The 13,668-nt window shown below is 42.8% G+C and overlaps 1 protein-coding gene across 4 annotated transcripts; it reads right to left on the bottom strand.

The window, feature by feature from the left end:
• Positions 1–3,573: 3,573 nt before the first annotated feature.
• Positions 3,574–13,390, bottom strand: LOC110089620 (phospholipase A2 inhibitor and Ly6/PLAUR domain-containing protein). 4 transcript variants are annotated; one of them, XM_072979621.2, is made up of 6 exons: positions 13,262–13,390; positions 11,133–11,248; positions 9,937–10,053; positions 8,009–8,161; positions 6,963–7,103; positions 3,574–5,734 (listed from the first exon to the last, which is right to left on the bottom strand). In XM_072979621.2, the coding sequence occupies exons 1-6, from the start codon at positions 13,291–13,293 to the stop codon at positions 5,559–5,561; spliced, it is 735 nt and encodes a 244-aa protein (XP_072835722.2). In that variant the 5' UTR covers positions 13,294–13,390; the 3' UTR covers positions 3,574–5,558. The 4 variants fall into 4 exon arrangements, with proteins under 4 accessions (XP_072835722.2, XP_020668460.3, XP_072835723.2 ...); XM_020812801.3 differs by having other exon boundaries at positions 13,032–13,289; XM_072979622.2 differs by lacking the exon at positions 13,262–13,390 and adding an exon at positions 13,032–13,149 and having other exon boundaries at positions 11,133–11,409.
• Positions 13,391–13,668: the final 278 nt, after the last annotated feature.

Below are 13,668 nucleotides of genomic sequence, written 5' to 3' on the forward strand. Positions count from 1 at the left end.
TTGTTGTTGTTGTTGTTGTGGGTGTATTGTTGTGATAGCCTCCGAAGATGCTGACCACAGAGACTGGCGAAACATTAGGAAGAAAAACCTTAAGAACACGGCCAAACAGCCCGAAAAAACTACAGCAACTATCAGATCCTGGCCATGAAAGCCTTTGAGAATTGATATTGTGACAAGAGAAGGGACGTGGTGGCGCTGTGGGCTAAACCGCAGAAGCCTGTGCTGCAGGGTCAGAAGACTAGCAGTCGTAAGATCGAATCCACGCGACGGAGTGAGCTCCTGTCACTTTGTCCCAGCTCCTGCCAACCTAGCAGTTCGAAAGCATGTAAATGCGAGTAGATAAATAGGTACCATCTCGGTGGGAAGGTAACAGTGTTCCCTAGTCACGCTGGCCATGTGACAATGGAAAACTGTCTTCGGACAGGCGCTGGCTCTATGGCTTGAAAAGCGGGATGAGCGCCACCCTCTAGAGTCGGACACGACTGGACTGAAAATGTCAAGGGGAACCTTTATCTTTATTGTGACAAGAAGTGGCTTCTAACTGTCTTTATCTAATCTGGAGTCTAATATGATGAAACTTGCAGAAAAGCACCAATCTTGAGGATCACATTAGGTCTGATATATGTCCAGAAAACTTTAATTTCATACAGTCTTTTTAAAAAAAAATTCCAGTATGTTGGAATGTTAACATTTTCTTGATGTTCAGTCATAAACGGTTTTCTATTTATCTCTTTGTGTTGTATCCTTCTTTGACCGGGAGTGGGGAGGAATCTGAGAAAAGTTCATAAAAGGGCCATGATCAAAGAAAATGTTAAGAATGGATCCATAAGAAGAGCTTCTTGATAAGAAGAGCTGTTTGACTGTGCAGCAGGCTACCTCAGAAGCTGGTGGGCTCTCCTCCAAAACAAACGTTACATGGTTGTCTGTTCTGGATGCTTCAATGGTGGATTTCTTGCTACAGGTGAGGTCCCTTCAAGATATGTATGTGCATGATTCTAGGAGTCCTCAATTTGCATAACAATCTCCCCCCCCAAAAAAAAATGTCTCTGTGAAGTTTAACATACACACACACAAACGAATGCACTAAGCACAAAAGTACAGGCTGACTGATTTCAGAAGTGCAGAAAACCATCCAGCATTTACTCTTTTATTAATACGTGCAGCACATCAGCCATTGCTGCCGATTTAAATTTTGTACATTGAAAAATGGGCAAAACATGGCTTCAGAAAGAGATTAAAGGTTACTCCAAGTCATGTGTGCCACCAAAGAAGGAATTGAAACCCTGTTTTCTTAACCTCTTCTTTTTTCCCCCTCTTGGTTTCCTGATGTTCTCGACAGTCAAGAAAACTGCTTACTTCCCACTTTCATTGCCTTTATCCACAGTGGTTTTCTTCTTACTATTTTAATTGTTGTTGTTTTTTTGCTCCGTAAACAAGATATGTAAGAAAGCCACAATTTTTTTTAAAAAAATATTGCTAATGGGTAGCATTTTCTCTTTATCTCTGTGCCACCTCCCCCCGTTATGGTTTGCTAAACTTATTTTTTAGTATAATACAGTACATATAATCAATACTATGACTTACATGGGTTCAGATAATTTTTGAATGGCAATTTGTTAGACTGGTTAGTTCATTAAGATTTCTGTATTTTCAAATATGTTTTCATGACTTGGAAACAGAGATGGGCATGAAATGAACCACAAAGCAAAGCAAAAACCAACCAACGATGCATTGGGCCATTTCATGGCTCATTTTGGGGGTCTTCGGGAAAATATACCTCCCCAGAAGAAAAGAAAACATCAAGCTATTTAAAAGTGTTGGCATGACAGCATGTTGTGAGTTTGTCGCACAGGGGCCATTCTGCTGCTCCCAGAAGTCCGAAATCACATGAACCACAGAACAGCTCATTTTGTCAGAAAGTTCGTGAAGATTTGTGGTTCGCAGTACATGAATAGCAAACACAAACCATTGCAAGCAGCCATTTCCCCAGTTCATGCCCATCTTAGTTGTAAATACAGTGGTGCCTCGCATAGCGACGTTAATCCATGCAGCAAAAATTGCTGCTAAGCGATTTTGTCGTTATGCGATTTTAAAAAGCCCATAGAAACGCATTAAAACCTGTTTAATGCATTCCTATGGGCAAAAAACTGACCTTAAAGTGAAGATCCTCCATACAGCAGCCATTTTCGCTGCCTCTAAAGTGAGGAATCCACGCAAAAACACAGCGGACGACCACTTTTTTACCCGGCGGCCATTTTGGAACCGCCGATAAGCTGTTAAAAAATCATCACTTTGCAATGATCGGTAAGCGAAACAGGGAACCGATCATTGCAAAGCAAAAAAACCCATAGGAAACATCGCAATGCGATCGCTTTTACGATCGCAAAAAGTTAATCGCTATGCGGTTTCATCGCTAAACGGAGCGCTCGTTAAGCGAGGCACCACTGTACTCCTGAAGGAGTTTTGCATTATGAAATGTCTCAAGTATCACGCATGAATCATAGTGTTTTGACCGGTTCAAACACTGTTCCTCCATTTCGCTTTGTTGGTTTGCCAACACCCATGGCTTCATTCAGACAAAAAAATCTGACATCAGGGCAACTTTGCTTCAAAGCTGTCCTACATGCAAAATCTTGGCTTGCCAGAGAAATGCGCAAGATGGCAAATGCTTGCGTAGAGACATTTGTGGGAAGCAGTTCTTGGCAAGAAAATAACAGTGAGTTGTTTGAAAAAAGCAAGCAATGTCACGCTGAAGAAACCAGTCTGATAGAAACTTATTCATATTTTTTAAAAACCCAAATGAAATCAATAGGACATAAATGATTAGAGATGGGCTTTTGGGATTTTATGGACTATAACTCTCATAATTTGCTATTCTGGGGGAGAGATTCCTTACAAATATTCGAATGTGGCTCGCCTGAGAGAAAGGCCTAAATTGCAAGGCGTTGAGGCCTAGCTCGGCCTAGCTTCCTGCTCAGAAAGAAATCTCCCAGTTTCTTCAGTTTCAATTAATTTGGGAAGAGCATAGATCGGCTTCTTACGCATACATCATGCTTGATAACCATTCTGGCAGGCACCTTTCTGTGGCCCTGCTTAGAAATAAGAGGAACTGAACCTGCTGTTCCTTGTATGCAAAGGGATAAGGGTTTTTTTCCCCCATTAAATGTTTCCTGCTGTAGAGCTATTTGGTTCACGACATCCTCTACTGTGCGGAATTATTTTTTTAACAATTCAACTATTCATTTGGTGCCATTATCTAAGAAAAAGCCTTTGATTTAATGATGTGACAAACGTTTCCAAAAGTACTTTTGCAAAAGGCTGTCTTAACACATTGAGAAAAAGGGTACATTTCATTGTTGCTTTTTCATTAACAGTCTGAAAAGCAATGTTTTGAAAGCGGCAGTTTTAGTATTTTTACATTATTGTCAAATATTATTTTTAAAAGGTCAAAGATCTTTGTCATGATCTCCATGTGGCTCCTGCTTGTTTCCCCAAACTAATTGCTCACCCTACGTGTCTTTCAGCTGCCACCAGTTGATTACATCAACACAGTTTAATATTAATAATGTGTCATTTTTAAAAGAACCAAATAGAAATTGTTTATTGTTACAGATGATGATAGTTCCAGCAATGTTGCCATTAAACAAACATCCTCCTTCATCCACTCTCAACCATCACTCTCCCACTCAAACTCCCAAAACTCCCCCTCCTGCTGCTGACTCTCTTATATCTTGTGACTCCGCCCCTACAGCACTCCCATTGGTCTATGCAGATATCACATTAATATTCATGACCTGGGCGGACACCACAATATTCCTATCTAAAGCAAAAGTGCAAATTTTAACATTATCATCCCGAATTTAATGCATTATTTTAAAGTTCTGGTTGAAACATTGTTTCAAGAGATCTCTTAAGTTAAGAAGTGTCTTGCACACAGTATGAGAATGAGACAAGATGTTCTTTTGTTGGTTTATTAAGATGTGTGCAGTTTACACAAAAGCATCTTTGCTGGTGCCTTTTTCCTTTGTGAAGCTAAATGCACATACAAAGCAAATGTAGAAGGTCTGGACGAGGGACCAAGACTAAAACAACCCATCCTATGCTTCATATTTTTCGCAGACCAAACCACAAGGCACCAACTTCAGCTATTTTGGATCATCTGTGCAAATATCATTCTCACAAGTGTGAGAATGCTCATTACTAATAGGATACAATCTTTTTCAGTCTCATATGCAATAAGAAGGGCTAGTTTCTTGTTCTGATACAAGAGAAAGCAACAAGGGAAGATTTATGTCTCCACTTTAAAAGCATTGCCATTTACAGACTGCTTCCAGATGAGATGAAAATATTGCTTTAACCTTTAATGGTTTGCTGTACTTTTTGTTGAGGCTGCCAAGTAGGATCTTTCCACTAAAAACTGATTATTCATATGCAGTAAGTGTTCCTTACGGGAACAAAACATTCTGGTTTAAATAAATAAATGCCTGCACTCATAACTATAAGACACTGCAAGATTCATGATAATTTACTGAATTTATGACAGGGAAATACTAAGATCCTTGCTTGTTTACCGTGTGTGTGTGTCTGTCTGTCTGTCTGTGCATGCGTGTGTGTGTGTGTGTGTGTGTGTGTGTGAGAGAGAGAGGACTGTTTTCCTCCTCACCCATGAGAAGTCACTGGCGTTGAAGAGAGGTTTTGTTCTTGTGTGTAAATATTGCAGCTATTGTATTATGCAAAACCATGCTAGCTTCTTCTTCTTCTTCTTCTTTCCATGGATATTTAAGACTCAGAAACATTGGAGGGGTGAATTTTTTACATACTTTTGAAGGCTCACCTTCCTTGTCGCATATTCATCTTCCTTTTCAGAGGGAATTTACACTAGTCTTGTACACAGGTATTTACACAAACTGCAGAGATCTAGATGAGAAACCTGTTGTCTCCTGAAAAAGACTTTTGGTATACAAATACATGGGGATTGAAAATTCAGGGATCTTGTCTTCTTCAGGCTACCTAAACTGAGGACATTGAGGAATCTGGTGAGTGCTCTTCACGTCTCTAGTCTTCAGTAAGGCAAAGCACACACAGTCCTGGTGTTTCATTTATGGACCCTTCAATGAAGTATTTTCTACTGTCAAAGAACAGAGCTTAGCCAGGTCCATCTCTCCAGATCCAGGAGAAGAAGATTCAGTCCACAAACATCAGATCCCCAGTACCAGTCATTCAGGAACAATAGGGAAAAAGGTGTTATTCCCCTCATATCCTGAAAGTGTTGGGTTGCCCATGTTGGGAAAGAAAATGTTTGACTAGCTAAGGCTTCTGGTATGATCCCACAAAGTTGATTTTTATGGGCTCATGATAACGAGCAACACAGAGGAGTTGTTCAATATGGGAGCAGTAAGATGGGGGAGGAAGACAACGTGCTGAGGTGGCCTGGAGCTTTCCAGAAGATCGTGAAGGACCAAACCTGGACTTTTTGCACATTATGGCTTCCTCCTGGGAATGTGAATGACATATGGTTCAGTAAAGAGTTGCTGCAGGGGGTGGGGGGGGGGTAGACATTACAAAAAGTCTGTCATCAGCAGAAGACAAAGGAGAAAGGATCCAGAGAGAGACGAGCTTTGACTGGCGGGTCTACAATCAATGTTTTCACCAACCCCGAGGAAGGTCCTTTGGCCAGTTTGTAATTCAGCACAGGTCGACTCCGTCGTGCAGCCCTTCAGGTTGACAACCTTTTCTAGATGTGAAATACAAAGGTATGAGTCAGGGTCACCATCCCTGGTCATTTGCCTTTAGGGGGGAAAAAGTCTATCTATGTGTTTAATGTGTATCTCCACGTTCCTCTCAAGATGTTCAAGGTGATGAGCAAACACCAAAACTGGCCAAGGAAACAGAGACAAAAAAAAAAATCAAACATTCTTCAACTAGTGCGGAAGTGCTACACAGTCATGAAAAACAGGATGTGGGTTTTAAACAGAACAGATGAATGCTTGTCTAGTGCACCATCTATCTGTTATCTAGCTGATGTGTAGGCATCCTTCAGTCTCAAGAGAGTATGGTAACGTGCTCTGAATATCGGTCTTGAAACAGCGTCTAGTGTGGCTGAGAAGCCCAATTGGAGAGTGACCATCCCTTCCAATCTGAAGACAAATACAACCTGTCCCCTGTCCAGCTCCCTGATTCTGCTGCTTTTGTGACTTCCTCTTTGCCTCGGCCTGCTGGACAAGTCTCTCTTCAAATTGGGAGAGGCCATGCTGCACCGCCTGCCTCCAGGCTGAACACTCAGATGTCGATTATGCCACTGGTTCTTAACCTTGGGTTACTCAGGAGTTTTGGACTGCAACTCCCAGAAGCCTTCACCACCAACTGTGCTGGCTGGGGTTTCAGGGAGTTGCAGTTCAAAAACATCCGAGTAACAAAGGTTAAGAACCACTGGTTTATGCCACTCTTATATGAATTAGGACTACCATAAATGGGTAAGGGGGATTTAAAACTTGTTTCATCTATTCCTTGATTTAAACATTCACACATGACATAGGGCTTTGGAAACTTCTCCAGCATGAATGGAGGCTTTTTTTGAAAACTGTGCTGCAACATGAGAAATAAGACAGAAAATCATGTTATCTCTGATCATGGATTGGAAATAAGAGCACCAGGGAAACCAGGGGGTCAGATGGGGACCTCCCATGAGCTTTCTCCAGCTGGATGCTTCCTGTCTTTATTTATACAATGCCAGGGCTGGACTCTGGGGTCTGCTGGATGAGATGTATGCGCTTTGACTGAGCAATGACCCTCTACACTTACTGATGTGTTATCTGAATACATTTATTCATGCTGCAAAGCCGGGTTGGTGTGTCTTCCTTCTAGATCTCATTGGAGTTAATTTTTAACATGGAACATCAAGCCGCAGAGTAGGAGAGCAGGGAAGAAGGCAGAAGAGAGCATATTGTGTAAAACAGAATTACCTCCAAATTGGTACATCATCATATCCAGGCAGTAGTTATCAGATCCAGTACAATTTACTACTGCAGTAGAGCATGCCTTTGGTGCAGCATAGCAGGCTGGGCATCGCTTTCCGTTGGCTGTGGTGTTCCTTGGTGGCGGCACTGTAAAGTGGAAGGAGCCAAGCAGCTATTAGGTGGTGACGGGAGGCAGAGCGGCCGACCAAGTAGCTTGTCCTTCAGGTTTCAAATTTCATATCAACTATTACTTTTCTGAGAATCCTTTCTTCCTTCTATATGACATGTTTGGGGCTGTATGAGTGGCACACGTCCCCTAGAACTGCCAGTCTGATCCCCAACCAACTCAAGAAGGCACATTTTTGTAAAATGTCCTTCAGGTCTTTTAGGAGATGTGGAGAAAATTCTCCCAGCTCTAAAAATACCTAAAACAACCTCTCTCTCTCTCTCTCTCTCTCTCTCTCTCTCTCTCTCTCTCTCTCTCTCTCTCTGTGTGTGTGTGTGTGTGTGTGTGTGTGAGAGAGAGAGAGAGAGAGAGAGAGAGAGAGAGAGAGATGTAATGTGCTGTCAAGTTGGAACCAACTTACAGTGACCCTAATAAGACGTTCAAGGTAAGTGAGATATATAAGAAGTGGTTTTATCAGTTCCAACCCCAACCCACCCACACGTTTCCATGGCTAAGCAGGGATTCAAATCCATGTCTCCTAAATCCTAGTCAAGTGGTTCTCAACCTTGGGAGGCATGAAGCTAGGACCTTCTTGCTGGGCTTCGGGTACTTCTAGATCAGATGTTCTTGGACTACAACTCCCAGAAGCCTTCACCATTAGCTGTGTTGGCCAGGACTTCTAGGAGTTGTTGTCCAAGAACATCTGGGGATCCAAGATGGGGAACCACTGTTCTAGTCCATCAATCTAGATTACACTGGGGGGGTTTTCAAATATGGCAAAATTGCCCGCAGACAAGTTGTAACTCCCTTGTAACACCACCACTGTAATGTGGTCATGATGGCGATCAGTCAAGAAGATCGATCTTAAAAAACAGGGTATACCTACATTGAGAAAAAGCTGAAGAGCAGTCATTCCCTAGGCAACAGCTGACACTTTTCCTTATAAATTCCTGTCGACCAAAGGTGACCCATATCCACCCAGCTGAACAGTTGTAGGAGGAATAGCAGCCTTTTTCTACAGCTGGGTATATTTTTCCACCTGTCAAACAACAAGAACAGCAACAACTATAATAGAACAGTGCACTCTATTTATTATTAATGCACTGGTCGTTATGCAAAAAATATAACTGGCCAGCCTCCCAAAACCTATGGGAACATCAGGTAGAGAAGGTGGCAGAAAATGAGGACGTCAAGATCTTGTGGGATTTCTGGATCCAAGCAGATAGACACCTTGAACATAACATACCAGACATAAAAGTAATAGAATGAAGAAATGTCTCTGGATCATTGACATTGCAATTCCATGGGATGCAAGAGTTGAAAATAAAGAACTGGAAAATCTACAAAGTATAGAGTCCTCACAATCAAAATATCTTGCTTGTGGAGGAAACACACTTCACTGGTACCCTTAGTCCTTGGGGCTTTGGGAACAATATCAAGAAATTTCACACAGCATTATAACCAGTCGCAGATCTCAGAAATAATACCACGAGAGCTACCAAATATGGCAGTATTAAGAGCATACATATTGCACCAATATTGAACAGATACGCTTGCATCTGTTATATAATACCAGTCAATGTTTTTATAAGTTTGATTGACTATGCCTGGTGTTTTTGAACAACAAACAACAAGAACAGACTTTGCTATTCCAAGGGATGCCAAAGCTGAATATAAGGAATTGGAAAAAATTAACAAAATACTGTATACCTGGCAAGAGAAATAACTTGCTTGTAAAGGAAATCTATTACAGAGGTCCCGTAATCAATGGGGTAGTGGGGATTTTGTAAAAATATTTCAGCCATCTGCAGATCTCTGAAATAGTGTTATTAGAGTTACAAAAAATGGCAATGTTAGGAACAGCATACATAAAAGTAATGTGTTGTCAAGTTAATTCTGATTTATGGTGACTGTGACGTTTGCCCTTGTGGCCCCTGCTTGTCCTTCTGTCACAAAGGCTCACATCACATTTCCCCCTCACCGCCACCAGTGGATTACCTCAATCCACAATACAAATGACGTTTGTCAGAACACTTGTCTTGTAAACAGAAACAGAACTTATTTATTGAAGTGAAGCCAATTGAATAATAACAGACGTTTCTCAAATACACATTATACATAAGCAAATCATCAATAGTCCTCTCAGTACATATTTCTTTCCTCTTGCTATATCATTGCCATGTTCTCTACCTAATTTCCTAACCATCTCTCTCAGTATCTGTTCCCCCTCTCTCTGACTAACCAGCCCTATCTGACTCCTCCTTCTCCCGCCAAACCTCATGTAGCTGCTGACTCCGCCTCTCCTGCCCTCTCATAGGTTCATGCAAATCAGCTCATGAATATGAATGGCATGAGTGACGTGGGCGATTGTCACAGTGACCTTTTTCAGAGTTTTCCAGGTAGAGAGTACTCAGAAGGGGTTCACCATTCCCTTCTTCTAGGGGTGTCCTGGATCTACACAGCTTGCCCAAGGCTACACAGGCTGGCTCTACTCACAGGAGGTACAGTGGGGAATTGAACCTGCGGCCTCTGGCTCTGCAGCCAGATATCTAACTCACTGAACTGCCAGATCTTGAAAAGACCATTATTTAAAAAAAAGAAAAAAAAAAAACAAACCTAGAAGCTATCACAGTTTTACACAGCTCAAGTGTATGTTTGGCAATCTGTCTGAAGTTACTGAGCCAAAAACGTAAGAAAATATGTCTTACATGAAGGAGGGGAAAATTGCTGATGCGTGCAAAGAATGAGGTAAGAGAGGATTTATACCACTGCCTTTCCACTGCTATAGGCCAGGGTACTATTGTTTTCACTTACCTTTTGAAACTACAGTCAAACTGATAGCACAGCTATCTTGGTCATCTTCACAGCTCTCCGAACCGCCTGTGCAGTTGCTGCTCGTAGCAGAGCAAGTCTCGCATTCCAAGAAAGAAGCTTATAAAGAAGAAAGGAGATGATTAGTAGATGTGGGACAGGCCTTGTTCAAATGTAAGGTAAAGGTTCCCCTTGACAATTTTTGTCCAGTCGTGTTCGACTCTAGGGGGCGGTGCTCATCCCCGTTTCCAAGCCATAGAGCCAGCGTTTGTCCGAAGACAATCTTCTGTGGTCACATGGCCAGCGCAAGTAGACACGGAACGTTGTTACCTTCCCACCGAGGTGGTCCCTATTAATCTACTTGCATTTGCATGCTTTCAAACCGCTAGGCTGGCGGGAGCTGGGACAAGCGATGGGAGCTCACTCCGTTGCGTGGATTCGATCTTACGACTGCTGGTCTTCTGACCCTGCAGCACAGAGGCTTCTGCGGTTTAGCCCACAGTGCCACCACATCCCTCTCATTCAAATGTAAAGCTGCCTGCAAAAAGTCATGCTTGGGAACAAACTGACCTGAACCAAACCTTTTAGACTAATGTGGAGATCAGAACTGAATGTATCAATCACCTTTCAGATTTCATGTATCTGGAATGGTATGTTCCAGTGCATGTCTCAATGGTAAAAGTGCATCTGAAATGCACATTTACACACAGAGCTGTGAATTAGGTCTCTGGTTGTATAGCCAGAGGTTGGGAGTTCAATTCCCCCTGTGCCTCCTTGGAGAAGAGCCAGCCCGTGGGGTCTCAGGAAAAGCTGCCCCATCCCAGGGTACCCCCAGAAGAAGGGAATAGTGCAATATTTCTGAATCTTGACTATCGAAGAAACCCTGAAAAGGGTTACCATAAGTCAGAATTGACTTGACGGCTGTCAATTATTCTTATTTTTAAAATCCAGTTTGAGCAGAAACAAGAGGGAACAGCCATATAGGGGAAGACATGTTAGTGTCTTCAAAAGAACTTCACGGAATTGACAGATTTTTTTTTGTTTACCATCTGTCTTCTGAGACTTATACTGCTCTGCCCATATCAGATGGCATAGCTCTTTTCAGATATAGTGTGAAACATGGTAGCGCGGCAAGTTCGTTTCCAGGTAGCATCTAGCAACTGAATTCCCACCTGGATGGTTAATAGCTGGTTCCTTACCTGGAGGTAGAAGCAGAGAAAAGAGGGCCAGTCTCAAGAGACCTTGCATGATGGCGTTGAGGAGAAACGCAGGCCAGCTTCTAAACGTCTCCTTCCGCTGAGACAATATTTGTCGCCTAAAGATGTGGAAAAACAGCATGCATTTCGGTCCGGATCCAGCCTACCTTTTAATATGAAGAAGTGCAATGTCTTTTTATTGATTGTTATCTCATCAGTCTTGTGCAGCTGATTTCATTTTGTACCTTGACTGCAGAGAACGGAAGCCAGGACAGCTCTACTGTTAGGCAGAGGGAGGAGGAAGAGAAAGAGGCAACTGGGCTCAGAAGACCATCAAATCCATGCATTTACAGTGGTGCCTCGCTAGACGATGATAATCCGTTCCACTGAAATCGCTGCTTAGCGAAATCATCGTCTAGCAAAAAGCATTTCCCTATTGGAATGCATTGAAACCTGTTTAATGCATCCCAATGGGGAAGAATCGTCATTGTCTAGCGAAGATAGGCCATAAGAAAGCCGCTTTGCGAACCACCGATCAGCTGTTTAAATCGCTGTCTTGCGAAGCTTAGGTCCCGAAAACACCTGTTTTGCGAGTGCGGAGGGAGCTGTCAAAATCGTTGTCTAGCAAAAAACGGTTTGTGAAGCAGGGACCAAATATTGTCCAGCGAAATTCCCCCATAGGAATCGCTGTTTTGCGAATCGCTATAGTGATTGCAAAAAGTCAATGTCTAGCAAAAAAACTGTCATGTGGGGTAACTGTCTAGCGAGGCACCACTGTATTTTACAAGGAATTAGCATGCTTCAAGCTATGGCCTTCTCTGTTGCTGCTCCCAGACTCTTGTACTCCCTCCCACAGGAGACCAGCTTGGCCCCATCTTTGCTGTCCTTCTCAAGTAGGCAAAAACTTTCCTCTTCAGACAGGCTTTTTCCTTAGTGGCTGGCAGTCTGAGAGGGGTTTTAAAATTGGACTGTCCTGCTCTGTTGCTTTTAAATGTGTTTTTAGTGCTGATTTTATTTACCTTTTCAAAATGTGGCTCATGTTTAATTCTTTTTAAATATTGATGTATTTGCTGTTTTTAGCTTTTAAATGTTGCCGTTTCAACCATGTTAAGCCGTTTTGGGTCCATCGTAGGAGAAACGTGGGGTAAAATAAATATATAAAGAAGGAAATGAATGTGACAGTCAGCAGACCTTGTGTAAACCAGTCAGAAGTTACAGCAGGTTGTGCAACGTATAGGGAGGAACAGAGTTGGAATGCTGGGTTTAACAAAATAAGTAGCATTTGTTAGTACCTTTCAAACACTGGAGAAAAGCAGTCCTCTTATAAAACCTACAGCCAGACCTTGTATGTTTACCGTACTGCCCAAATGAAAAAGAGACAGAAAAAAGGCAATCCCAAATACACTTAAAGCAAACCAAGAACGCAGCCTACTCTGTCAATACATAAGCACAATTTGCTAAAAAGCATAGCACAGCATTAAAAGTATTTCATAAATCATCGTAAGTTTCTGTTGCTCTACGTTGCGATTCCACACCCACCGTACCTGGGGCCGGTCCTACCAAGAGGAAGAGTTATCCGCTCCACTGTTTGTTTTGCTACACATTACAGATAAATGTTAGAGAGTGGCCATGGTTTCAGCACATCCCCTGCCCATTTGCCCTGTAACCTTGAATACGCTGCCTGTTAAACCATAGGGTTCTGGGTGCCCCACACGTTTTCCTGGCCCACAAAAGCTCTCAAATGCACCAAGAGCCCTGTTTCGTCACCCATAACCAAAACTGGATTGAACAGACACTCTGGCCAGCTTCTCTGTGTGGAAAGGGGTGTCCTCTCCCCTTGACTCAAATTGCAGAAGGTCGGGGGCCAGCCCTACTGCCCCACCCCACGTACCCTGTACCTACTTGATAAACCTGGTCCTCCACGCAGCTCAGGGTGTCCAAACAACCCATCTTTCTAGAGAAGAAACAGAAACCGGAAGCCATGAGCTGCAGGCGGTGTGAAATTGCCTTCGGGTTGCTCAAAAGAGCAGCCTTGCGTGGCTTCCCCCTTATCAGCAGCTTGACATACTCAAACTGAGCAGGGGAAGTCTGTCCTGTGACCCTTATCTTCTTTCCCAGAAGTGTGTTGTCACCTGCTGTGCAGCTGAATGGTAGGGTTGATCATGCTGAAAAACACACAGGGCCAGATCCTGGTGCACGCCTTCGTAAAATCAGAATAAAATCGTTGGTTTCCTGGTACTCTGGGAGAAACTGAAAGGGTTGTGTTATTTATAGCTACTCTGTTGTAAACAGGGTTAATGTCAAAGCCTGGATTTTTTTTTTCAACTGGAGTTCCCTGCCTGGGAATTCCAATCCAAAAATAACTTTTCTGGGCTCTGGTGAAAGTATCATGTTACCGTCCAACATGGCCCATGAGACCAAAGGCCGAGGGCTGACGGGAAGCCTGTGGCACGGATGGCAGAGCACGTCGTTCTGCAAATGTTGAACTACAATGCCAATCATTTCCAGTGCCTAAGTGGACGAGCACCATCAGTCCGAC

The sequence above is a fragment of the Pogona vitticeps genome, chromosome 9 (genome assembly GCF_051106095.1).
Source record: "Pogona vitticeps strain Pit_001003342236 chromosome 9, PviZW2.1, whole genome shotgun sequence".
Lineage (NCBI taxonomy): Eukaryota > Metazoa > Chordata > Lepidosauria > Squamata > Agamidae > Pogona > Pogona vitticeps.